General features: G+C 43.1%; 3 protein-coding genes across 7 annotated transcripts in view; 1 reads left to right on the top strand and 2 right to left on the bottom strand.

Moving 5' to 3' along the window:
* Positions 1 to 592, bottom strand: part of si:dkey-220o5.5 (actin filament-associated protein 1-like 2) — a 34877-nt gene extending 34285 nt beyond the window's left edge. For both annotated transcript variants that reach the window (XM_042101950.1, XM_042101949.1), the window contains exon 1: positions 351 to 592. Coding sequence is in view for 1 of the 2 variants with exons in the window: in XM_042101949.1 (XP_041957883.1) it covers positions 351 to 366 (16 nt within the window). In the remaining variant the exon portion in view is untranslated. The remainder of the gene's footprint in view (positions 1 to 350) is intronic.
* A 527-nt stretch (positions 593 to 1119) lies between these two features.
* The window catches only part of LOC121716157 (dematin-like), an 83446-nt gene continuing 59135 nt past the window's right edge, over positions 1120 to 25430 (bottom strand). For 3 of the 4 annotated variants that reach the window (XM_042102394.1, XM_042102393.1, XM_042102392.1), the window contains 16 exons: positions 13405 to 13461; positions 11097 to 11148; positions 10833 to 10913; positions 10185 to 10331; positions 8632 to 8676; positions 8150 to 8318; positions 7982 to 8026; positions 7658 to 7807; positions 7216 to 7349; positions 6487 to 6592; positions 5513 to 5565; positions 5228 to 5279; positions 5011 to 5018; positions 4695 to 4760; positions 4421 to 4501; positions 1120 to 3918 (listed from right to left, as the gene is read on the bottom strand). In XM_042102394.1, the coding sequence (XP_041958328.1) occupies positions 3805 to 3918; positions 4421 to 4501; positions 4695 to 4760; positions 5011 to 5018; positions 5228 to 5279; positions 5513 to 5565; positions 6487 to 6592; positions 7216 to 7349; positions 7658 to 7807; positions 7982 to 8026; positions 8150 to 8318; positions 8632 to 8676; positions 10185 to 10331; positions 10833 to 10913; positions 11097 to 11111 (1266 nt within the window). In that variant the 5' untranslated portion in view covers positions 11112 to 11148; positions 13405 to 13461 and the 3' untranslated portion in view covers positions 1120 to 3804. The remainder of the gene's footprint in view (positions 3919 to 4420; positions 4502 to 4694; positions 4761 to 5010; positions 5019 to 5227; positions 5280 to 5512; positions 5566 to 6486; positions 6593 to 7215; positions 7350 to 7657; positions 7808 to 7981; positions 8027 to 8149; positions 8319 to 8631; positions 8677 to 10184; positions 10332 to 10832; positions 10914 to 11096; positions 11149 to 13404; positions 13462 to 25430) is intronic. The other variant, XM_042102395.1, reaches the window with a different exon arrangement.
* On the top strand, positions 19045 to 20757 carry LOC121716162. The gene is made up of 3 exons (XM_042102403.1): positions 19045 to 19134; positions 19649 to 19859; positions 20029 to 20757. Exons 2-3 carry the CDS (start codon positions 19670 to 19672, stop codon positions 20490 to 20492), a joined length of 654 nt encoding a protein of 217 aa, XP_041958337.1. The 5' UTR covers positions 19045 to 19134; positions 19649 to 19669; the 3' UTR covers positions 20493 to 20757.

Genomic DNA, 25430 nt, shown 5'->3' with positions numbered 1-25430 from the left:
AACACATTGACAAAATGTTCTTGCCTTTTATTTAATAAAAAAACAATGAGTAAACGTCTTGCTTTTTAACATGAAGACAATATCCTACACAGAAATCAATGGCATGCTACTGACAGATAACCAAAAATCTAGTAACCACATCGTCATTTTTGTTAATCCGCCTGATTCTGAATAAACTCCTGAACTGACATAGCCTAGGCTACCAAAAGAAAAGAAAAAACATTGTTTCCCATAAAATTGTTTTTAAGGTTCTTGTTTCACTCCCAAGGAATTTAGTGCATTCAAACGTAGCCTACAGACTTAACGTGAACATGTGTTGGCTGTATAGGCTCTATGAATTAAGAGTGTACCTTTTTGTTTGTCCATCCTTGCGAACAGTTCAAAGCTTTCCACCGAAGTAGCCTCGCACTCCTCCAGAAGTCATTGCTGTATCTGTAGCCCTCTTTTAGACTACTTCACAGCTGAATGACTGAGTTCACTATTATACAGCTTCTGTGTGTTTCTGTGGCTGGCTACCACTATATTACCATGTAACCACACGCACAACGTCCCTTTCCTGCCTCGAAGACCTACACTAGTTTGAGTCCCCCTCTCTTTTAAGTCTATAACCTGATACTGTCTCGGGGCCACCAAAGAGACCGCCTCTTGAGAGGTGAGGCCTAGACTGCTCCCTATCGACAGAAAAGTTAACTGGCATTGTGGAGGCACAGCGTCGCTGCTGGCGATTTTCTATCACTTGTTTTGCTGTCCTAAACAAAACGATGCAATTAAGGGCATTTCCCTCTCAAACAGTTGTAGTAATTATTCTGTCCACATTTATCATCTGTTTGAGTCTAATTAAGTAAATGTATGAAAAAAGAATCAATACATGAACTGTTGATGAACTGTTAATGAACTGTTCACTGTTTGTTCAGGGGTCATTATTGTGGGTCTTGAATAATTTATTTACCATTATTTAAGACAAAACGTCTATAAATTGCATGTTTCAATGGCAGTAGTACAAACTCACCAGAATAATACTTTCCCTCTGTCATGTCTATAGATTAAGATAAAAAAGAATACTACACATGAAAACAAGTCTACAGAAAAACAGCACACAGAATACAGTACTCAGTCCAGTCAGTTGTATTCAACATCCTTTATTTCGATTCTTACCAACACACCTTCACATAAAAAAGAACAACTTAAAATGATCCTGTGCGACAGTACAGTTGTATTTATGTCTATGAATGCAGCAGATATGTCTCCTGGCACAAGTTGGGTGCCCATAAAAGCACATGGAGTAACGAGGTGACACAGTGTGGAATAGCATGATGCACAAACACAGCTCCTCTACACCAGACAGGAGCTGAATCAATGGGGTGGGGCTCACCATCCGATCACATCTGACCCTGGGCAGTCGTGGTATCTTTTGGCCTAGTGGCAGTCCCCCGCTACAGTAGCCATATAGCTCTAAATGGCTAAGAAGATCCAAGCCATCTCGGCGAGGAATGACGCGGCAGGCACAGAGGACAATATGGTGATCGACCTGTGGTTATGTAATTGTGAGTGAGCATTTAAACATGGCAAGAAGACTTGTGACAGTGAGGGTTTGATGGAAGCCTGTGAAGGGTGAAGCTCCTGAAATTCATTCTCGTGGGCCTGAGACCAAGGAGGAACATGCAAGTCTGCCCTACTGCTTGGCTCCCATCTTCGAAGCTCCTGCGCATATGTATGTGGCTTCAGGGTCATTTCTCATTTCCATTCACACCCATTCAGACCGGATTGCTATGGTCCCAAGCCAGAGGGGCAGGCTTGCATGTCACCAGTTTACTTACAAGAGGCAGTTTCAGCCAAATGCAGGTAAACATCGGAGTCTAAACTTGACCGAAGCCCAAGCCATGAATCAGAACTAATCTCGGGTTCCATATTTCACTGCTGGCTGCTGGGTCTAACAGGTCAAGTTCCGGATTGGCTCAGGTGTCATAGGGTGGAACTAATTCACCTAAGCCCGTAGGTTACAGTCCGTGTCTGTGGGACTTCGTTCTTTACATAAGGCAAAGTTAGCCCTCTCGTTTTTTGCAGTGATACTTTCAGTATACATGGAAAACGAATATTAATCTACATTCATACCTAGATATGTTCTTTTTGAGTTTTTTCATTATTATTAACTTATTTCTGTTCACTATTTCTTTGAAATTCATGCCACAGCCTAGGTAGATAAGATTGAGTCTCTCTGGAAAGTAAAAACAATAGCTGCACATCATTTAGTCACGGCAGAGAAACACAAGCTGTAATATTTCAAAAGAAACTGAATTAAAGTAGATAAAATACTCGAAGGACAAGAAAACGAAGAGGAAAAAATATCAATCTGCATTCCACTGGAGGAGGTTTTTATAGGAGGTTTTTATAAACTATGTTATATACAGAGAGGGCAGTGATCAGGGCTGCAAGATCAAACCATCAGGGAGAAGATATCTAAAGGGAGTAGGAGATAAATCTGTAAATTTGTGAGAAAAAAAATCCCTTTGTATCCTAAACTATCATTATCCTACATAACAGGAATACTGCAGTTCTAAACAATAGCAAGGGGCAGGATGTTACCACATGGTACAAGGTGCTTGTCGACGCATTAGCAGCAAAATGGGATAAAAGGAAGAGAAAAAACAGGGAGGAAGGAGGATGGTGATATACTGCCAGTAGGAATAAGTTAATCAGAGAGATGCTGCTTTAGATTGTTTTCTGTATGTGTCTCAAGAGTAGCCCACCATACAAGTAAGTAACTGTGCCAAGTGACTCCCGTGTAGAGTAGCGCTCCAGTTCAATACAGCACCAGTTACTATGTGCTCAAAAAGGGATGTGTTTGCATCAGTGAAAATATACAAAAGATTTTGGGAATAATTGAGTGTTTATGCATGTGTGTGTGTGTGTGTGTGTGTGTGTGTGTGTGTGCGTGCGTGTGTGTGTGTGTGTGTGTGTGTGTGTGTGTGTGTGTGGCGCGCGCGTGCGTGTGTGTGTGTGTGTGTGTGTGAGAGAGAGAGAGAGAGAGAGAGAGAGGGAGGGAGAGAAAGAGCGTTCATTAAAGCATGTGTGAGTGTGTGGTTAAATGTTAAATAACTCAAACATAACAAAGAGGTGAACCCCAGGTGAAACCACTCCCTCTAACACCTCAGAACACCTCTACTTGTCTGCAGTGGCATCGCCACAGCCCGGTGAGAGCGGCCTGGTCTAATGATCAAGTCACAAACAAGTCGCCATTGTGTTTTTCTGTCGTGGCTTAACCTAGTGGCAGTGCTCTTGAACAGTGAGGCTTGTATTGGGTTAGTTCTGGGCCTGAGTGTCTGTGTGGGTTCTCAAGACCAGTTTCAGGCCTGTCCAGCCCAGACCTAGCCTGAGCAGTGACTATTATCTATTAGCGTTGCTTCTCTATCATCCCACACACCTGTTGCTAGCTTGCCTTTCCCCCTGGCAATGCTCAAGCCTTTGTCATCTCAACAGGATCCTAGCATGTTGATTACAACTAGGAGAGAGAGAGGAGAGACAGAATATTGAGGCATAGGTCAAACTGTTTTGGTGTTTTGTTATTACTGTATCTGATAGCTGTGGTCTGTTATTTAGAATTGTAAAGGGATTCTGAACTCTTTTTTTGACAGTGCCAGTTGGACTGAGTGATGATTGGTCAGCTCCTCGTGGCATTCAGTGTCTGATTGGGTGAGTTCGGTTCTGTTGGGTTTTTCCAAACAGGAAGTGCTCTGCTCCTCTTGATTTTTCAGGAGAGGAAAAAAAAAAGGTGGGAATGTTTTCCGTCCCTCCCCCACCCCTGTGCTAGAAGAGGCACGCTCGCTTCTTGAGCTCGTTCCGCTTCCACATGGACAGCCGATCAAATTCCTCGATGGACATTCCAAAGAGTCTCAGGAATTCCTCTGGTGCCAGGTGTCTCTGTGAAGAGATGCAAGGTCAGGGCCACACTAATGCACCGTGACACACTTAACATTCATGGCCTTAAGAGTGGGGAATACAGTTGTTCATTTCAGAAAGAACATTTTTATAACCTGTTAATGTTTTATTTACTTTTTTCAGATTAATCAAACAATTTTGATGATGACCTTTAACGTTCCTGCTTAGCGACATCTGATTTGTAATTGATCAACCAATAGTCAGTTCTCTCAGTCTCAGTTCTCTCTAAGTGATAATCTAATTAACATAATATAATCATTTAGTGAGGGGTTTGGTCTCCGCAGTCACTAATGTTTTCAGAATGTTTTCCAAAGAACAAAATAAAAAATGCCTGTTCATTCCTGTCCTGTTCATTCATCTCAAAGTTGCTCTAAAGAGAAAAATATCTTAATGCCATATCTGGACAAGCACTATGACATGCATTTGTGGCCATCGGGAAGTAAGGAACAGATTTGGGGTGTGGCTTTTGGTGGTGAAACTCTACCTCCAGTCTTGTGCGGTCCACTCCGGGTGGAAGCTTGTTTCTACCCTTCTGGGTCACCATGAGCATTTCATAGGGATAAATCTAAGGTTGTAAAATGCATCCACCCACCCACGCACACACACACATAACACATAAACACATAAACACACACACACACACACACACACACACACACACACACACACACACACACACACACAGGATATATCAGTTTCATTCTTTTTCCAGGCCTATAACTGATCAGACTGAGCTATTTCCTGTTGGTGTCTCTCACCTTCTGTTCCAGCATACTGGGCAGTGAGTTCCCTCTGTCCATTCTCCCCCGGGAGGCGACTCCATTCTGCTCGCCGCCACACAAACACACACGCCATTAGAGTCAGTGACCACACACCAACCCCCCACCCCCCCACCCCCCACACACACACGGCATTAGAGTTAGTGGCCACACACACACACACACACACACACACACACTCACACATCATTATTCAGTGGCCACACACCCAATTGACTCAGCACTGATAGTCAGATGGATGCAAGGGGCCAAGGTGGGGTTTCAAGGCATTCCATTAGCCAATGAAAACACTTACCTGAAAGGCTGTTGAAAAAAGGGTACAAACAGAATTAAAGCTAGGCTAACCAGTTTTGCACATACATATAATGCATGAAGATGCTTATTAAGTTCACAAGACTGCTCTAACTGTCCGCACATATAGACTATTGATTATCAATGCTGATCACAACATATTAACAACACACAGGCTTAATCCTTAAAACTACACTCATATTAATTACAGAAATACTCACCTTGTCCATTTTTATCAGCATTGGGGGAAGAGGAGAACTCGGCAGACTGCAGCTGGACACCAGAGGCCAGAAGATTTATTTTAAAAGCAAATAAAAATCAGGCAATAACCACAGACTCTCAGAAAGGATCATTTAAAGTACTGCAGTTGTAGAACATCAGCCATAGCAAATAAAGCCAAACCCAAAACAATGAAAGGACTGCAATTAAAGGTACATTTACTAAATGTCTTTCTCTCTCTCTCTCTCTCTCTCTCTCTCTCTCTCTCTTGTTTTTCTCTTTCTTACCCGTGCCAGGCCACTGGTTCTGTCGTGTGATGGGAAAGAGGTGGATTTGGACCCTGTAAAAGAAACACAACACAGAAATGGTCACGCTCATCTACTGTGATAGATACTGGTGAAAGCTGGCAGGCTGTAGTTATTCTGTTTGCCAACAAAGCTGCTCTCTCCAAACATTCACAGCTGGTATTTTTCAGCTAGACTTGCAATAGCACCCTATCATCACTAGATGGCAATATGGGGAAATAAAATACAGCTTCACTGCATGGCATCTTCCCAGAATTGTTACCACTGGGCCAAAATTTACAGCATCTCACAAAACATGAAATGCAGACATTCTAGTGCTGATGAATGGATTCCTAAGCCTAACCTAAACTCACAGAACCTTGACTTCCTGGCACCTATCAGTTTCAAACGCTTCTGACAGCTTGCTGACAGCTGATGGCTTTGGAATGCGTCCATCGCCCAATTGTGAGCGATCTCAATGTCTGCCTATGCAGACTCATCTGCCTATCTGCTGGGTGTAATGCAGAACAGCTGACTTTGTTATTTATTTTGTGTCTGGACAGAGCATCTCTCTAGGGCTGCCAGTCTCCATGCTCATCATCTGCCTGTGGCTGAGATGTGATTGACAGCTGGTTGTCACAGAGCCTGACGCAGCCTCAACAAATCAGTGTAAGCCATTTAGCCATGTACTGGCACATAGAAATCACCAACAATCAAATCAAATAGGGCCTACAGAATATGTGCACAAAACATAAACAACTAATGTAATGTCTCTGTCATATAATGTAATGTCTTGATGACTTGCATGAAAGCAAAATGCATATTGTGTATAACTCCATCTACATGTATTGTCAAATATGCACACACATGCAAGCATACACACACAGACACACACACACTACACTACATCTACACACACACACACACACACACACACACACACACACACACACACACACACACACACACACACACACCTAGTTGCACTGGGGTTCGATCAGGCAGAGAGCGGGTTTTCCGGCGTACAGGAGCACCTCCCTCAATCTCCTCCTTCAGGATCAACTTACCCAAGTTTGACTGGATCTGAAAGCGATGGAGACAGAACAAGAGAGAGAAAAGGACAGAGAAACAGGGAGAGAAGGAGCAAAAATAGAAATGATTCAGAGTGGTAGACAAGAGTGTGTGAGAGTCAATGGAAAAGAAAAAGAAAAACAGAAAAACACAACCCCATATGAGGCTCCACCTTAACAATGGAATCGATAACTGAAGCACAGAGTGAAAACTGGATATGTCCCTTGGACATTTTGGGGGCAATCTGATATGGACCCCCGATGAATACCATTGCTATTGGCTCCACTTAGAGTGCCACAGGCAGTCAATCCGGCACTGAGATGGGGGAGCACACCGAGACGGATGTGGATCCCTTTACATTTTTTGATGTGTGATATGCTAATAAATAATGCACAAAGGTTCCTTCCTGTTTCACAACTGCAGTGTTTGACAGTTGTTACTGTTAGATGATGACAAGGCTGTACATTCTGTATTTTTCTTTTTTCCCCTATGATTGAAGTAAATGGTATATATTGGTATTGTAGCTGTCATAGCCACAGTCTATTAGTGCACTAATCTGGACGTTTAGAGCCTCCATTCTGCACCTCTGTCTGTCCAGTCTGGCCGCCCACCTTCCTGTGGCTCGTCCACTCTACCTTATTGAGTTCCTGTTTTTGCATCAGCCTCACACTCCACAAGTCGTCGGATAGATCCCCGTCGTCATACTCCTCGTCCTCCTCGTTCCCCTCTTCGGCCTTCCGCTGTGACTTCTTCTTCTGCCACTCCGTCTCTGAAGCACCGGCAGAGAAGATAAGAGAAGAGAAGAGAAGAAAAGAGAAGAGAAGAGAAGAGAAGAGAAGAGAAGAGAAGAGGGGAGTCAAAACACAGAGAATATGGAACACTGACGACAAGGGGAGGGAAGGGGACTGATGGGATAATGAGAATGTGATTAACAGACGGAAGAAAAAAGAGAGATGGAGACAGACAGAGAGAGGGAGAGGGAGAGAGAGGGGGGGAGAGATGGAGAGAGAGAGAGAGAGGGAGAGGGAGAGAGAGGGGGGGAGAGATGGAGAGCGAGAGAGAGAAAGACGCATATACCCATAACAGCCAGCGAGGGTGGGCAGGGCCAGTAGTCTGTCTCTATCTTCGAGGGCAGGTTGGGATCTGGGGGCTGAGCTGCTGGGAACTTGGAGGACTCAATGATCAGATCCTCAATGTGCTTGCTTTGTGGGACATGAGCTGATATGTCTGCACACACACACACACACACACACACACACACACACACACACACACACACACACACACACACACACACACACACACACACATACACACACACACATACACACAAATTATTGCTTGAACTTTCAACAAATAATCCAATGTTACTGTTCCAGGAACTTAAATAAAACGCTGTACCTTGCTTGTAAATGGGTGGCTTCTTGTATATATTGGTGCCGTTCTCTGTATAAACACACGATGACAAAAATTAGAGACCCTTTCGGAGTCATGCAAGAATAGCTTAGGGGTACCCAGCTATTACATTATACAAATTGCCCATGCAATAAATGTGTATGATGGCCAGACCTGCATGCGATTGACTGTCACCTGGCCTGTGAAAGTGCTGCTGTTGGGGGGTCTTGGTGGTGGAGGAGGTGGAGCTCCTGCTGGTCTTGCTGGTCTGCGTGGTGGAGGCCGGGGATGAGCCTCCAGAGGTACTCTGCTCCAGCCAGTCCCTGGGGTCTTTGGGCAGAGTCTACCAGAGTCACCAAAAACACTGGTTAACCCACAAGTTATCCCCCAGGATTTATACTGTAGAGTTGCTGGGTAGCAGTCCAGTGAACAGTTCTAAAGCAGGTACTTTCTGCCGCATCTTTGGCAGAGCCACTGAGGGTTCTTAGAGCCTCTTGAAAAAGACTCTGTTGCCCTTCGGTATTACCACAGAAGTCATGAATGCCAATTGACACATAAATTAGGAGCCCAGAGAAGGTACAAGAAGAGGGGTAATAGCCAAGAGGAAACAGAGAACACACACACACACACACAAAGACAAAGTCCATCCATCTTACCTCAGGAGATGGTGGTGGGGAGATGGAGCGAGGTGACATGGACCTCTGGAGGGGAGGGAAAGAGGGAACGAGGGAGAGAAAGGAGAGAGAGAGAGTTAGTGAGACACAGAAATTCCAGAAGACAGATTTACTGGCTTTATGGAGCGTAACAGTTTCATTACAAAGGGCAACAGGGAAATAACTTTTCTGTGTGTGTGTGTGTGTGTGTGTGTGTGTGTGTGTGTGTGTGTGTGTGTGTGTGTGTGTGTGAGAGAGAGAGAGAGAGAGAGAGAGAGATAGAGAGAGAGAGTGTCTGGATCTTGGATCTGACTGTCAGTTTAACACATCCTTATTGAACAGTATTGACATTTCCCCAGTGTGGAGAGTAGGAGAGGAATCCCCTTTGGCAGGCCAGCAGAAAACCCAGACAGGACACCAGAGACAACACTCTGGAAAATCTTTATCACCACTGAAGCCAAACTCCATCCAGCCCTCTTCAAACATGCCCTTGATTTCTCTATCGTTCAGAATCAGATCTGAAGCATTTACTAAAAGAAGGCTGAGCACTGAACGACAAAAAATAAGAAATGTAATTAAAGAAAAAGAAATGTACAGCATTGAACACGGAACCTTAACTATTCACTATCTATATTCTGTGCTAAATACATTTTCTTTTCTATACTCACTGGCAACCCTCCATATATTCAGTACATTTGCATGTACCTTTATATTACATACTGTATGTCAATTAAAGTCAAATACATGTTTCACACACAGAGAGTTGAGGTAGGGGACCCGTAGAGTGTTGATCACTGGTCTGTGTGAGTCAGGCCTCAACACAGCACACAAATAACATTCACTGAACTCTGAGTATAGTATGGTACAGAAATGCATGGCTGTGGGTTTCACATGTAAACGCAGCATCAATACTGCATCAGTGTTGCCTTACATAAGAGCTGCAAGTGTATAAAAAGAACAACCCTGTAGTTGCAGAAACTGGATGTACCCATGGTAACAACCAGCAAAATAAGTCGCAGAAATGCACTTTTTTTTGGCTCGCCTTGCAAAGCTGGCACCTTTATATAAAACAAATGATGCTTTTGCATCTTGATTTTCAGTTTCAGTGTCAGCATACTATTTGTGTTCAATCACATCCATTTCAAATCATCAAACAAATCCTCAAACTTGCTCATCAGAAGATGTTTCTACAATACAGCCCATCTTGCTATTCTTGTGCCACACTAATGAATCTGTTACAGCAGTGAGGATGTTCAGATTTAGACCACACGACCATGCACACCCACACTGAGGCCAATCATTTTCCACAGCAATTGAATCTCCTGCTTCACAGCTTGGCCTAATCTATGAAGTTAGAATTCAATATAATAGCCATGCCCACCAAAGCCTACATTCCTTGCAAAATGGCCTTTCCGAATTCTTTCAGAAATCATCATTTCTTCAATCAGCATGCTTTTTCCACAGCCCTATGGAGGGTTCTGTTGGGGATAATGTCATGCTAACGTCAGACGTACAGTAAGTGAACAGCTTGATGCAGAATGTAAGTAGTCCCAAACCTCTCTGCACTCCGAGAGCTCCGAAGGCGTGTAGCTGAAGTGAGGCTCGTACATCATAAGGTCCGGCCGCTCGATGTCCAGTATAGCCTTGTCTTTAGGAATGGCGGCCAGGTCCTTATACCCGATGACCTGATCGTCCATCTTAGCCTGGGGGCGAAATATAAACAGAATGCAAGAGAGAGAGAGAGAGAGAGAGAGAGAGAGCGAGAGAGAGAGAGAGAGAGAGAGAGAGAGCGGAGACAGACAGAAAAGGAGGGAAGGAGGAGTGGGTAAAGCAAAAATGGGTAGAGAGAGGTTGAAACGCACAGTAGTGTTGCAATAGGGAATTCTCACAGGGCCTGAAGACAGAACTGGGGCATAAGGGAGAATGCTGTACAGCACTCTCTCTCAGGCAGGCACACAGGCACATACACACACGCACACACGCACACACACACACGCTCAAAAACATAAACATGCATGCAAACATACAGGGGTGCTCTGTGCCCCGCTTTACTCTATGTTCATAGAGGCCTACATACAGTAAATGGGTTATACAGTATGTGCATACTTACAAACTAGTAAGTGCATTTGCATCCTTTTTCAGTATCCTACTAAATGTTTATTTCTCTTTGATAACAATAGTGGCAGGAAGTGGCTGACACTCACCACAATGGTAACCGCTGGTGACCCTGGCATATGAGGTCCCCGGAGAGAGCAAACACTTCCGGGTGACGTAATGGCTGGCTGCTGCTCACCAAAACATAAAAAGAGGTCAAAGGTCAAGGTCATGCACAAAAATGAGACATGAACAAATGTATAAAGTATAAATACATGTCCATATAGGAAAGTCATTGGAGACAAGATGGGCAGTCAATCACAACCAATCCCCCAGTATCATCTCAGTGCAGTGTGTGTGGTGTGTATATTCACCTTGTGCATCATCATGGAGGATTACAAAGCAGATTCCCTCGATCAGGACACACTGGAGGTGGAAGCAAAAGAGTAGAGCTACTGTACACATCACTTGCCAATGGATGGGCAATTCCACACAAAACTGTCACGTCCATAACGCCAATGCCATGGTATGGTATGATGTGAATGACGATTACTTGAAATTTGAGCATTCACTCTTCTTGGTTGTAGAATTTACATGAAAAACTTTACATGAAATACCATGGTATTTAGTTGGCGTTATGGACGTGACAGTTTTGCATAGAATTGCCCAGAGCCAACACATTTAATTGGTTATGGGGCCCTGTTGCCAATGCCACTGGGCACATTTTCAGTTGGTTACTGCAGGTGGTATTGACTGTCAATCACAGAGTTCAATGTCCACTAACTGTAAGTCTTCTGTTTTCTGTGAAATGAACATTGTCTTCTGTGGTTTGGGCGTGGAATTTACAGTTGTCTAAGACTGAGGCAGTTCAAAGTTGAATGAGATAAAGAGCAAGAAAGATAACAAGACTGAAAAGAAGGAGAGAGGGAGAGAGAGACACAGGGACAGAGAGGGAGAAAATAATGTGGAGACTGTACAGGGCTCTCTGTGTGGTCCATTCTGGTGAACGTCCACACAAAAGGTTCATTCTAGGGGGCCTAAGGTGCTTTTGTGCGCCGCTGAAAAGCGGCCTCAGCCACAAACACATTGTCCAAGCTTGCGGGGTTGAGTCCACTCACATACACATACACATGAACACAGCCACATACACACTCGGTGAAAAACCAACAGTACGCCCATGGTCTGATTCCGATCAAAACTGACTCTCCTAATCGTCGCTATTATGAGAAAAGTGGAGCACAAACAAACACTTTTGCCAGTTTAATCTTCTACACATGTGGCTTATGCACAAAAAAACACTCCACACCAGGCGACTTTACACCACCCCTCCCCAATTGAAATCCATTCCTGGTTTACTGGTTTGGTGCCAGCAGCCATTACTATGCTCAGAGTCAGCCAAAGGCAAGGAGGTCGGCTAGATAAGAGATAAGGAATGCAGCCTCCGTTACAAGGATATGACCCAGTGCCCACTGCCCAGTCATAGCAGCTAAAAGTGCTTAAGCTGCTCTCTCTCTCTCTCTACAGGGTTATAAGATGATGGAGATACAGGGAGATAAAACTGAGAGAGAGAGAGACAGAAAGAGAGAGGGAAATAGGGCAGAGAAGAAAGGAAGACAAGGACCAGGAAAAAAAAGGCAGGGAGATGGTGAGATGGGGTGAGGGTATGGAGAAATGAGATGAAAGAGTATGCATGAGGGAAAGGAGGAATAAACTGTGAAGAGTGAAGAGAGACACATAAAAGAGCTGATGAGACAAAGAGTAAAGGTGAGAAGGTCAAGAGGGATAGATGGATAGATGGATGGATGGATGGATGGATGGATGGAGTGACATGTAAGGGAGGAATAGAGGATGGATGAAGATGGGCAGAGTGAGAGTGAGTGTTGGGGATGGAGAGAGGGTGGGGGTCTAGAGAGGGATGAAGAGAGCGCCAGTGGGGGAGGGATAGATGGATGGATGGATGAAAGTGGCAAAGCCTGCCATTATATCCCTTCTCTCCTCAGAGACTGACTGGGATTGTACGACCCTTCCCCCCTGTCTCTGAAAAGCGTGTCAAATGTCAGATACATGCAGTGCAATGCATTACAAGCTATTCTTGGCATTTAATAATCCTATAAAAATGCTGTAAAACTCTAGTGTGGATATAGTGCAGTAGGTTATGGTTCTTGAACCAGGATTAATGAAAACCCCAGAATTATAAGATTGAATTTTTTTAAATATACTTATTATTGTTGAGGGATTGCATGTTTGACACGGCATCTGATAACTCTGACACTCTGATTTGTCGGTCAGAACAAAATGTTCATGATAGAAAAAACTTTAAAAACCTAACTGGACAGCTCTTGCTGTAATGCAGATTGATAACCATGCATGCAGATGTTTCGAAACAGAAAATATATCTTGGTTAATGAACCAGAAACATCTGTTACCAGGATCCAGGAAGCGTGAAGGAAATCAAACTCCAATCTAGTTATTCAAAGGCCTATTTTGAAAAGCCTTTACTGAGTGTGCGCGTGTGTGTGTGTGTGTGTGTGTGTGTGTGCTTGTGCGTGTGTGTGTGTGTGCGTGTATGCGCGTGTGTGTGCATGTGTGCTCGTGTGTGTCTGTGTGTGTGTGTGTGTGTGTGTGTGTGTGTGTGCTTGCGTGTCTGCCTACTATCTGGTACTACTCTTTCTATGGGCTTACCTCAGTGGGTCAGAAGATTCATGTCAGTAAGCCAGGTCAGGGAGCCCCAGCCCAGCCCTGTAAAACACAAATGAGAACAAACTCAGTCTGGTAAACCACACACACACACGCACACACACACACACACGCACACACACACACACACACACACACACACACACACACACACACACACACACACACACACACACACACACACACACACACACACACAGCATTAGGCATACTCACATTAGGCCTACTATGCTCCTTGTATGTATTTTAAATTATATTGTATGATGACCATTTTCATGACAGCCTGTTATAAGGAAACAGTTCCCCTATGACGGTGCATGTCTTTGTGTAATAAATAAATAAACAGAGAAATAAATATATAAACAGCACTGCTGAGCCCGTGACCTCCCAATGCAAACACTCTCCAAATCTGGATCAACTGTTTGTCACTGGGATAAAACTTACAAACCCACCAGCTGAACCGCTGTGATTGACAGCCAGAGCCGATGTCAGTCGGGCAAAAAAGCCTTTTAGAGGGACTTATCTCACTGGCACCAAAGCACTGTCACCGGTCTCTCTCTCTCTCCCTCTCTCTCTCTGACTAACAGAGAAGACCCAAGTTGAAAACTATCGATCCCGGGCCAGGTTCCTCCACATCAGCGTGTGTTAAATAAATAATGCATGGTGCCATGACCTCTGACCTAGGACACAAAAGGCATATTTCCTCTCGGGAGATTGGCTGGTTGCTCAGAGAGGTTTCGGGTTAACACCAATAAGCACCGGTTTGACTACAGCAAATGAGATTTTCACAATAGTAGGAGACGAGAAGAAGTCAGTAGTCAGTGCTGTCCTGAAATCTGGCGTGCGGAGTGAGGAGTTAACAGGGAATAAATCCATAGCCTCTTTGCTTTGTCCAATGCGATGTCTTTGTTTGAACAGCTGTTAATCTTCTGGCGCTTCTGGGATGCACTAAGCATGATTTGCAGTAAATAAACTCAAGTAACTCATTTTCATCTAAACATGATGTGACCGGACAAGAGAGGAAAAAAAGAGAGAAAGAAAGATAGTAAATTAAGAGAGAAGCTGGAGGGGAGAGAGGAGAGAGTGGCACACGTAAGAGAAGGGATGTTCATTCATGTTGTCACCAACTGAAGGTTGAAGACTGCGGCACTCATTCAAAGCGGCTGCCTGCGACCCAGGATGCAGAGGGAGAGGAGTACACCGCCGGATCGGTGTGTGTGTGTGTGTGTGTGTGTGTGTATGTGTGTGTGTGTGTGTGTGTGTGTGTGTGTGTGTGTGTGTGTGTTTGTGTGTGTGTGTGTGTGTGTGTGTGAGTGTGTGCGTGTTTGAGTGTGGATGTGTGTGTGTGTGTGTGTGAGTGTGGCTGTGTGTGTGTGTGTGTGTGTGTGTGTTTGTGAATGTGTGTGTGTGTGTGTGTGTGTGTGTGTGTGGACTAGTGTTTGTGGTAGTCTGAATTCTTCTGCTCTGATTAATGAGAGTACAGACAAGGGCACCAGAGCAGCGACATACTCATCCTTCACATGACACATTAATTCTGTCTAATCTCTCTCTCTCTCCTCTCCCTCCCTCACTCTTTCTGTCCCTCTCTGTCTCACACACACGCATAGACACAGTCACAGACACACACACACACATACAGACACACACAGACACAGACACTCACACACTCTCTCTCACACACATACACACACACAAATATTGACACACATGTGCATGCACTCTCAGATAATCACTCTCAAGAGGTAATACTCCGAGAGTCAGTGAAACCATTAGAGGGCCGCTTAGTCATCGAGACATTTCCAACCGGGTTACATAAGCCAGGAGCCCAGTTCGGCTCCGCGCCCCCTGCGGATCTCCAGCGGTACAATCTGCCGTCTACCACGTCCGTGCTGCCTGTCCCACAGCCAGACATGAGGAGGAGGACTCAGGAGAGCCGATACCACATGCGGGGGGGGGGGGGGGGGGGGCTCTCTGTCTCTCTCTCTCTCGAACATCTCGAGCGCGAGCCAGCAACTTGCAGCTGCTTATTTATAGCTTCCCTCGCTCCCAAACAGCAGTGGCCTCTGCATCTGCTGCTGTTTGGGAATCAGGCTACAGCGACTCGGAGCAAAAAACTCACACTGATGGTGCGGATCGATGCAGAGCGCTTTACAGACGACAGCATTTTGATTCCTGTAGTCACACAAATCTCTGCTGCGGAATGGATTTCAGACAGGCTTTTCATCTTATGTGACTGTCTTATGTGAGAGAGTCGCTATATGTTTTTTAAAGAGGAACATACTTTATTCTTTTATATATATATATATATGTAAAACAAAAGACTTGCTTCACTTCACAACAGAGGGGAAGGTAAAAAGTGTGATGGGGGGACATATAGAGCGATGTACTGTAGATGACTCTGATGCGTGAGTCATTGAAAGCAAGTGTGGGGTGGGGAACTGTTTAAATATTGATGAGGGTTTGAAGGCATGCAGTCTTACCCAATAACTAGCGCAGTCTTTTGCAGTCACTCTTACGTAAGAGGAATACACCTTCATACACTACTTCTCACTCAAATTATTCTCTGTGGAGAAGTATCCTGTGTGGAGATGCATATGGCCTATGGTGTCGTTACTAAATTAAGATGCCAGATCCCTACATACAAGGTCCTGTGGGTACACTGGATGAAATGCAAACTGATCCACTGGTCCACTGAGTAACCACTAAAGCAGCCAAGCAAAAGCACATACACAATGTCTTTTAAAATGAATATCTACATCATGCAACGCCCTTGTTCTAAAGCCATGTACTCTCTCTCTCATTCTCTCTCTCACACACACACACACACACACACACACACACACACTCAGGGTCACCATGTCATTCAAATGGTCTCTGGGTATCCATTAGTGTGATAATAAAAGCAGGGGAGGAAGAGGAGGAGAGAATGAGGAAGAATCCCCACTATCACCTGAGTATGACTGCAGGCATCATCAGTTCCTCCTCATCACACCTCTCTCTCTCCACCACTCCTCCCCTCTGTCTCTGTTACATAAAGCCATCAGGCCAGCCATACGCTGCTGGGGAACTGTGACCAAGTTCAAAGATTGCAGTAGATGTTCTCTTCTAATGGATGAGGCCAGAGAGAAGGGGAGAAACTTGGGGGAATAACTTCTCTACGTCTGAGAGAGGGGTCTGGTGTTTAGGGAGCCTTAAACCGTATTACTGGTGTGAGAGTCTTAAGACATCAGGATCAGTGATTTACATTTACATTACGTTTATTCATTTAGCAGATTTTTTGAGTTGCAGATGGCCTAGGATATACAGTAGGGTATAATGAATTGTTGAATGAACATAAATATAGTGCTGTATAAGAGTTTTTACTTTTGGTTTGGTTTGGTACAGGACTGATCACTGAGCAGGAAATTACAGGGTCAGAATGTTTCCATATAAGAATATGCTGTGATATATTCTGAAAGAGGGAATATAACTTGCTTTTGGTGGTTTTTGGTGAAAAATCTTATAGCTATGGCGAGTAAGGGTGTGATTAGGGTCAAAGGTTGGGGAGTCCATGGTTAAAATTGCGGAAGTCTTTGGTGTCACAGCTATGGGCCATAGCCAGCAGTCTACCGCTCAAAATGCCATTTAGACAGCTGAAACGATCAGTGGCCAAACCCCTCAAGCTAAGGGACCATTATGACTGAAATGAGGGAGCATGCATTTGTGTGCAGTGAAGTTTTGTAGAAAACTACCTTTCAGACACACACACACACACACACACAAACACAACCCCCCCTCTCCACACACACACACACACACACAGACTATTTTCTCATAATTCCTGGGACTTAAAACGTCTGTAACATATGGAGGTTAGTGTGGTAGACACCCCCCGGACTTAAAGGATTTAATGCCATGTGTTAGTTGGGCAGTTAGAAATGTAACACATGACACAAACACTATCATAGCTGAACCCCAGCAACTCAACTGGAGGTATCCGCTGTAAAATGGGGGAAGGGTTCCGATGAGCTGGCTTCAATCAGGTCAGCGTATCACAGGGGCAAAGCGTGAGCTGACGCTCTCCATGAAGATCTGATTTGATTTGAAGGTGGTAAGAGTATTGAAAAGCTTAGCCTGAAGCAAATCATCTAAATGTGAATGATCTGTGTTCTGGGTTACATTATCTGGCTGGCTGCTTTTTCTGTGGGCCAAATGAATTCCAAAACACTGCACACAAGTCACCCACGACACCCCGCCTCAGTTGCACTCAAGGCTAAGCTAAAAGCTGCTCACTGACTGGGGAGGGACGCATGTCTAGTCACAAGAGAAACCTCACGCTGCTGTGGCAGCTCTGGAGACCCAAATGCAAAAGGCCTGGCTAGAGATTACAGATGGCTTCCCCATCAGCCTGAGGCGGTATTCCCTTACACACAGTCGCTGTCTTTGTTTGTATGTCTGTGTGTCTGTGTAACAGTATTCTATAGTCCTTTTATAGCACATTTAATTACAGCAGGGGACGGAAACAGGCCAAAACGTACATGCACCTCACCCTGACTTTTTTACTTCTTTTAACAGGAAGTAAAGAAAAAAACACAGCCTTTCTGTGTCAAGTGGTGCGACACATGTATTTGCTTCCAGTGCAGCTACAATTAATTAATACAGTGCAGATATAGTGCAAAACTTCATGTGTAACATTTGAGAGCAGTGGCTGGTGATGAACAGACAGCATGACTGCTTTACTTTGCTTATCCTGGTTTGGGGATTTTGAACATATCTTGTCCAGTATTTCTACATTCTCTACCAATTGCCAGATGATAAATGCCAAATATTGGTAGCCTGTAATCCTAAATAGGCCCATTATAAAGTGGTTGTTCTTCTGGAAAATGTTTTAGGTTGAGCCATATAGGGCTATGTCATGTGTAAGGATTCTTCTTTAGATTTGTTTAGAAGTGTATGAATACTTCACAAATTGTATATGGCTGAGCTGGTGCACATTACATTTCATACACACAGCATTTCATACACACATCAATTGTCCAGATCATGGCATAATAAAGTAGCCTTAGTTCAGAAAGAGGATGGTAGGCCATAGGTCTAAAAAAAAGATGGTGTAGGTAGTCAATAATAACCTAATCATAAACACAAAGGTGTAAAGGAGTAGCCTACAAGCCATACAAGTTAAACTAGTATAGCCTACAAATAGGCCTAGACACAAATTTCAAAGTAAAGTCAGCACTATAGTAGTGTAATGGTAGCCTACACAAAAATCACCATTCGGTGTACAGGCTACCTCTGTTTTGAAGTCATTTTTCAAATTTCGGTACAGTAAGCCTGCCCTGTAGAAACCGCTAACCTAACATTTACCAGGCCTACTAATTTGCTGATGCGCAAACAAAGGGAACAGTAGGATAATTTGAAAAGATGTCAAGGGACATTCCAGGATTAGAGGACATTATGTGAAACTCAAGGAGAACGGAGAAAAAGGTGGAGTTTCAAAAAATGTGTTTTAGCAATTGTGAAAAGCTGTAAGTGTTATTTTGAGCAGTGTATGTAGGCTATAACCTAAACATGGCTTATTAGCGTCTGCAATCGCTACGTTTTTTTTATAACCACTAGCCTAAGTGAAAGTGAAACCAAAATATAGAAGCTACACAGGGAACGGCCGATAGGACGGGGTTGTTTTCATTCACAGGATTCAAATAAACTTAGTTTTTGACATATCGCGGAACTGCGAATGTAAGTCTGAGGTTACTTGCTATCTAAAGGAAAATTGGGATTGACTGCCATGCATAGCCCACTTCAATCGGGTTAATACTAGGCTACAATGTGACAGTTACAGTTAGCTCGGGGGTAGGCTACATAACTCGCATTGGTTTCCTATCAGCAAGATCCCCAGTGGGATTCAGCATTTAGTGTAGACATCCGCATTTGAAGCAAAGTTTATTGTTCCTCAGGATGAATAAAGCCTATCTATCTATCTATCTAAGCACTGCACGTGCCTACTGGAAAATATGCACATGCCTAGCCTACTTGTTAACAGCTAAAATTACTAAGCTATTAATAATTCACGAATCAACTGGCACATTATTTGAGACCACAATAGCCTACCTTGCTTGTCTAAGCTATGCAAGGATACTTCTATAGTGTATTTTGTGTTTTTGTGTGTATTTCTGGGGAATTACATGTAGATAGAGTGCACTGCGCACCATATGGCAGTTACAGTTGAGTCACTCCTGCCTTATCTCTGCAGCACCCACCGACTGGAGCGGCCATGGCAAATGTGTTCATTCTTCTGCTTGGAAATACTGCAAACGCCCATAGAGAGTTCATACGCCTGGTGGCTCAGAAAGTGTCGGTAAATGAAGTACCAAACATCCAAAAGTGTGACATCATCCTTGCCTTCTGCCCGATTGTTTCTCGAGTGGGGACTGACATTGAGGCTGCCCTTACGAGGATCCCAGGTAAAGTTAACAGATAGATAAATAGATAGATAGGCCTACTTTATTGATCCCCAAGGGAAAATTCAAAGAAATTGAATCACAAGAACATGAGAACATGGAGACGTTGGACTTGCTATGTTAAGTGTCTTCACTCCACAAGTTAATCAGCTGTGTTATCTTTATTTCACAGATATAGGCAAACCTGTCATCCTGGCTGTGCTCCACCACACCTTTGACAGAGACTATGTTGTGCCTAACACAAGTAGGTTTGTACAGCGCCCCAATGTCACCACCGTGGACTGCATCTTCAGTGAAGACGAGGGACTGTTTGCATGCCCTCGGAATGATGCAGCCGTAGATACTGTTAAAGACAAATTTCAGCCACAGCAGCCTGCTGGGACGGCTCAGAGCGATTTTACGGCTGCGGTGGATTTTGTCCTGCAGTGTGTCATGTTGCCCCTCACGCTCATTTTTGTCTGCTTGGACCTGCTGTGTGACCTGCTGTCTGACGCTCCACCCCGTCACAGGTCTGCTCTGAGAGACCGCTTCTCAAATACATATGTTCTTCTGCTGGCAGTTGTTTCTGCCTGGGTCGTGGTGGTGATAATCCTCATTATAATGCTGACCATGTTGTTCACCACTGATTCAGCTTAAATGTGGTTAATACAGAAGAAAGCTTATAGAAGCCCCAGGTTGCATGTGTAGTATGATGTAAAATTATTTTATCAGAGGCAATCACATATATGTTTTTTTGCCTTTCCTGACACAATGGCACTGCCACTGAGGCTGCTGTTTATAATACGTTTTGTGCCAGGATAAACTTTTAACAACACATTTGAAGACGAATGTTGGACTTATTTACTGTATTTAAATAATCACAAAACCATGCAATTATTATATCAAGGTGAGTATAACTAAACCACACAGTGTCCATTCTGTTGTATTTCTTATGTTTCTGGCATTTCACTAAAAATAAGCCAACAGTCTGTGACACCATAGCATAATCTGCCAATTGTGCAGCGACATACTACCTTGGGTTATTATCCTGCAGAGTATGACATGTCTTTTCCCTGGTCACAGATGACAGGATAGCAGATATATTCACTGTCACTACAGAAAACACCCTAAACACTGACTTACACGATGTTCCAATCACATTTTCCTCTACACAACAGCTCAGTCTAATTAGGTTGAGGTTCCGAGAGGCAAATTAGTGCTGTGCAAAAAATAATTCACAATTACACTGTACACTAAAGAGATATTACTTTTTGGTCCCCACTCCCCTATAGGAAAAAAATATACGTGTACACACACAATCACTCCAACAAAACTGAAAACTCTAAAATATGAAATAACACATGGGGTTATGTGGTAAACAAAAGAGTGCAAACAAAGCAAATTGTTTTATATTGCTCTTCAAAGCAGCCAACTTTGGCTGTGACGACAACATTTCACATTCTTGGCATTCTGTAAAATTCGCCTTATTGAGGCGGCTGTCAATGTAAACCAATGCTACAGGGTACACAAACCAAAGGATTGTTGTGTTCAATGTATCTGCCAGGAGGTGGCGAAAATGCATTAATGATATAGGTAGTGCACCCTGTAGCCTCGTTTTGGTTTACACAATGAAACAGCGAATTACTCCTTAAATTAGGTAGAACGGTTTCCCAAAAGTCAACAGTGTGCAAAGCAGTCATGAAGGTAAACGGAAACTACTTTGAAGAATCTGGTTCATAAAACATACTTTGTTTTATTCTGTTAAAAACTAACTAGATTTGCATATTCTTCATTCTGTAAAATGTGTTTATGTAAAATAAAAGAATACATCAACTAATACATAAAAAAGAACTTGTAATTGTTGCAAGGAATTGTGGTCATGGAACAAAAAGAATAAGGAAACAACAGTAAGCACAAGTGGATTCATAGAACAGAGCATGAAAGCAAACGCCTCATTGGCTGAGCAGACCATCAGAAAGAAAAGTCTACTGAACAAACCTGGGCTTGTCACATTACTGTGAGCATGCCATGAAGTCAGAGTACTTCAGAAGAACTAAAAGCTGAAGCTTACCTAAAACAATTACAAAAAAACCTCAACATTCCAAAGGTGCACTCCTCTGTAGGTCAATATCCAACCAAAAGGTATGTTGAATGTTTTAATCTATCATGTATCATGATACTGTACAGTATGTCTGTGAGAGTCCATGAGATGATGGGCATGCGGAGGGCTTTTCTATGTTGGCAGATATACGGTTATGTTCCTCTATCAGGTTTTAGTTGATGGAATAATTTGTTCTGTTGGTGGTGTATAGACTCATATGTGTGTCTAGGCAGGTCTAGGTAGCAGTGATCAAAGGGACTGGTTTCATTAATCAGTGTTCATTTGTTCCTGTACAGTATTGTTCTAAAAATCTTCTACAACTTTTGCTGGTGTGTAGTTTAATTATAACATTAAAACATTAATTAAATGAATACAGTGAAAAGTACAGTTTAAGCAGGACCATGTGGAGGGTAGTCTCAAGCTAAGGCGCTTGTTTCACATTTTAAAAAAAAATATGTTTTTTAATACTTCAAAATTTGATTGATGAACCTTCCATTTTTCAGCAGCCATTTTATACAAAATCTGGTTTGGTTCTTATCGAGAGCTTTTACTGCCTTAAAGGAACACGCCACCCAATGTCAGTAGTAATATATGTTCTTACCTTAACTTTCACGAGTTGAGTCATACCTCTCCCGTGTCGGTATGTGCACTCAAACGCTCTGGTGCGCGGCTGGACTGTGTTAGCATGTTGCTATGCTAGCGAGCTTTGCCGTAACTAACCGTAGAAGTAATCAAAAACATCCACGTTTTCCCGACTTAAATACTGTTGCACGAGTAGTTGATAGAAATGTCTACGGCCACGCAACATGAAACGTGGCGATTTTCCAAGCGAATAAACAGGAGAACTACAATGTGTGGCGCAATAGCACTTGGGAGTACTTCGACCTAGCGTAGTAGTATTGTTAACACCTAATTGTAGATCCTATAGGCAACAGGCCGATGTGCGTTTTATTTGGAGACTGTTTTTGGTTTAGTTTTTTTTGTTTTTGTTTTGCCTCTGTTACAGGGCTATCCCTTTGGTCCCCTTGGTCCCTTTGGCACCTTTTGCTCCTTTTGATCCTATGTTTGGCCCTGTACATAATAGTAAGTACTTACGCAAGGAACGGAAAGGATAAATAGCCTGATGAGAAAGAGGTAGGCTCTGTTACAGGGCTATCCCTTTGGCCCCGTTTGGTCTTTTGCTCCGTCCCTTTGGTCCTATGTTCCTTTGGAAATGATTTGTTATGCTATTTTTCATGGCGATACATCATAATAGAAAACAGCTGTCTGTTCAGTGTCTTGACTGAATCGATGATGGGTGCCCACCTGTTCACAGTATAGGCCTAAAAGGGTGTTTTAATAGGATCTGAGCAAGCAACAGTCTTGTATAGCATTCAGTGTTATCTGTATACACTGAACACTTTGCACACTTTGCAACTTGTTGTTGTTGTCCTGTTGTCCTGAAAACACTTCTGAACACACTTCTGCTGCTCTTACATTACAACTTACAACTTGCACTACTATGCCACCTGCATACTTAGGTCAAACAGAACTACCTCAGCCATTTATTTGCCTGACTTTTGCACTATTATATTGACTGTTTACTGTATGCACAATTGCACAATTTCAACTCAAATTTTGCTGCTCTTATTTTCTTCATTGTATGTGCCATCTTATTATTACTTTTTATATTGTTTACTTGAATGTTATGTTTGTCTGTGGACCTAATTGGTAAAATATGTCTTGTCTCCACCGTGGGATAGTGGGAAACGTAATTTCGATCTCTTTGTATGTCTTGACATGTAAAGAAATTGACAATAAAGCAGACTTTGACTTGACTTTGACACTGAATCCGTTAAATATGCCCTACTATTATGTCAAATTTCTCATTCAAAATATATAGAAACAGGGCGTCTGTCAAAAGTTCTCTCAAAAGTCAAAACGTTGCGTTGCATCGTGCTGCACAGCACTGCTTTGTATTGTGTACACTCAGGACACTCCAATTGAAAATAATGTAATTCAACTGATTTTAATCGCTCTTTAACAATTTAATTGTTTTATTTGTAAGTCACTTTGGACAAAAGCATCTGCCAAATCCCATAACCATAACCATAATGTTCTCTCACATCGCATCTTGTCATTCCACCATCGCGTTCAAGTGTTTAATAGCTTCTCACAGGATATATGAACAGAAATATCAGTAGGTGTAGTATACTTTAAGCTAAGACCAAGTGATCTGTCCGTTTTGAACTGATCTGTTAATATGAATTTTCCAGTTTTCCACAGCTGTGTGTGCAATGTAATATCTGCCTGTCAGTGCACTGTTACACATAATCAGTGTATTTCTCTGTGAATTATGTTACTTTCAGGATCTCTCTGCCGTCATTCCTTCCCTTTAGCTCTTTATCACCAATAACAAGTTAATACTGTAAGTAAAAAGCAAGACTTTGTGTATACTTTACACCGGCATATCTGGACCTGTACTACGTTCATATAGTGCTCTGTACAGAGCGTACAGAAATGATTCAGGTCTGAATATACACAGAGCTATGAGCAAAGTAATGGCCAATCTGAAAAAGAGAAGACTGTAATCCTCACATTCAACATTAAATGGCTTTGTATGACTGACACATGACTGACAGTTACCGTCTCACAACTGTCACAGATTTGCCCATTTCATTTAGGCCCAACATACCTCATGCGATTTTCCCCTAAAAAATGTGGGCCCTATGACAAAATAATTCTTGGCCCCATAAAATGCTAGATGGTCTGGTGACAATTAATAATTGAGACTTATATATTACATTCATTGATTATAGCATATTACAATACAGCCTATACAAACCTACACTGGTATTCAACCATTTATTTCCTAACACAATGTTAAGCAAGTCTATTGGGAGTTTGATCTCTTCTAGCAGCTTTTAACAATGTAAAGGTGACACCTGTTAAACTCACCTCAGACATTTACTGAGGGTAGAAAAATTCAAATGCACCCAATTGACAAAAGCTGAAAACCCTTGACAGGAAGGGCCATGAAACTAGCTGTCAGAGCTACGTGACTAAAGGCACAAAATGAAAGCGGTTATACGAGGCTGTACAAGGCTACAATGCTGTGGATGTCTACTTTCATTTGAATTTGTGCATGCACACACACACACACACACACACACACACACACACCACATGCAGTCACGTAGCTGTAAGTTAGGCCTATAGGAGTTAGAGGAATAGTGACATGATATACAGTCTCTCTCTCACACACACACACACACACACACGCACAAACACACACACACACACACACACACACATACGCACAAACACACACACACACACACACACATACGCACACACACACACACACACACACACACACACACACACACATACGCACAAACACACACACACACACATACGCACAAACACACACACACACACACACACACACACACACACAGGAAGACTGTGGTTTGTGTGTGCGTGTGTGTGTCTGTGTGTGTCTGTGTGGCGTC

This window comes from Alosa sapidissima, chromosome 8 (genome assembly GCF_018492685.1).
Source record: "Alosa sapidissima isolate fAloSap1 chromosome 8, fAloSap1.pri, whole genome shotgun sequence".
NCBI lineage: Eukaryota > Metazoa > Chordata > Actinopteri > Clupeiformes > Clupeidae > Alosa > Alosa sapidissima.
This window is presented reverse-complemented; position numbering and strand designations above follow the sequence as displayed.

Coding starts and splice junctions, on each gene's coding strand:
- LOC121716162 (XM_042102403.1), top strand. CDS start 19,670: ATGGCAAATGTGTTCATTCTTCTGCTTGGAAATACTGCAAACGCCCAT. Junction 19,860..20,028: donor TGCCCTTACGAGGATCCCAG/GTAAAGTTAACA, acceptor TTTATTTCACAG/ATATAGGCAAACCTGTCATC.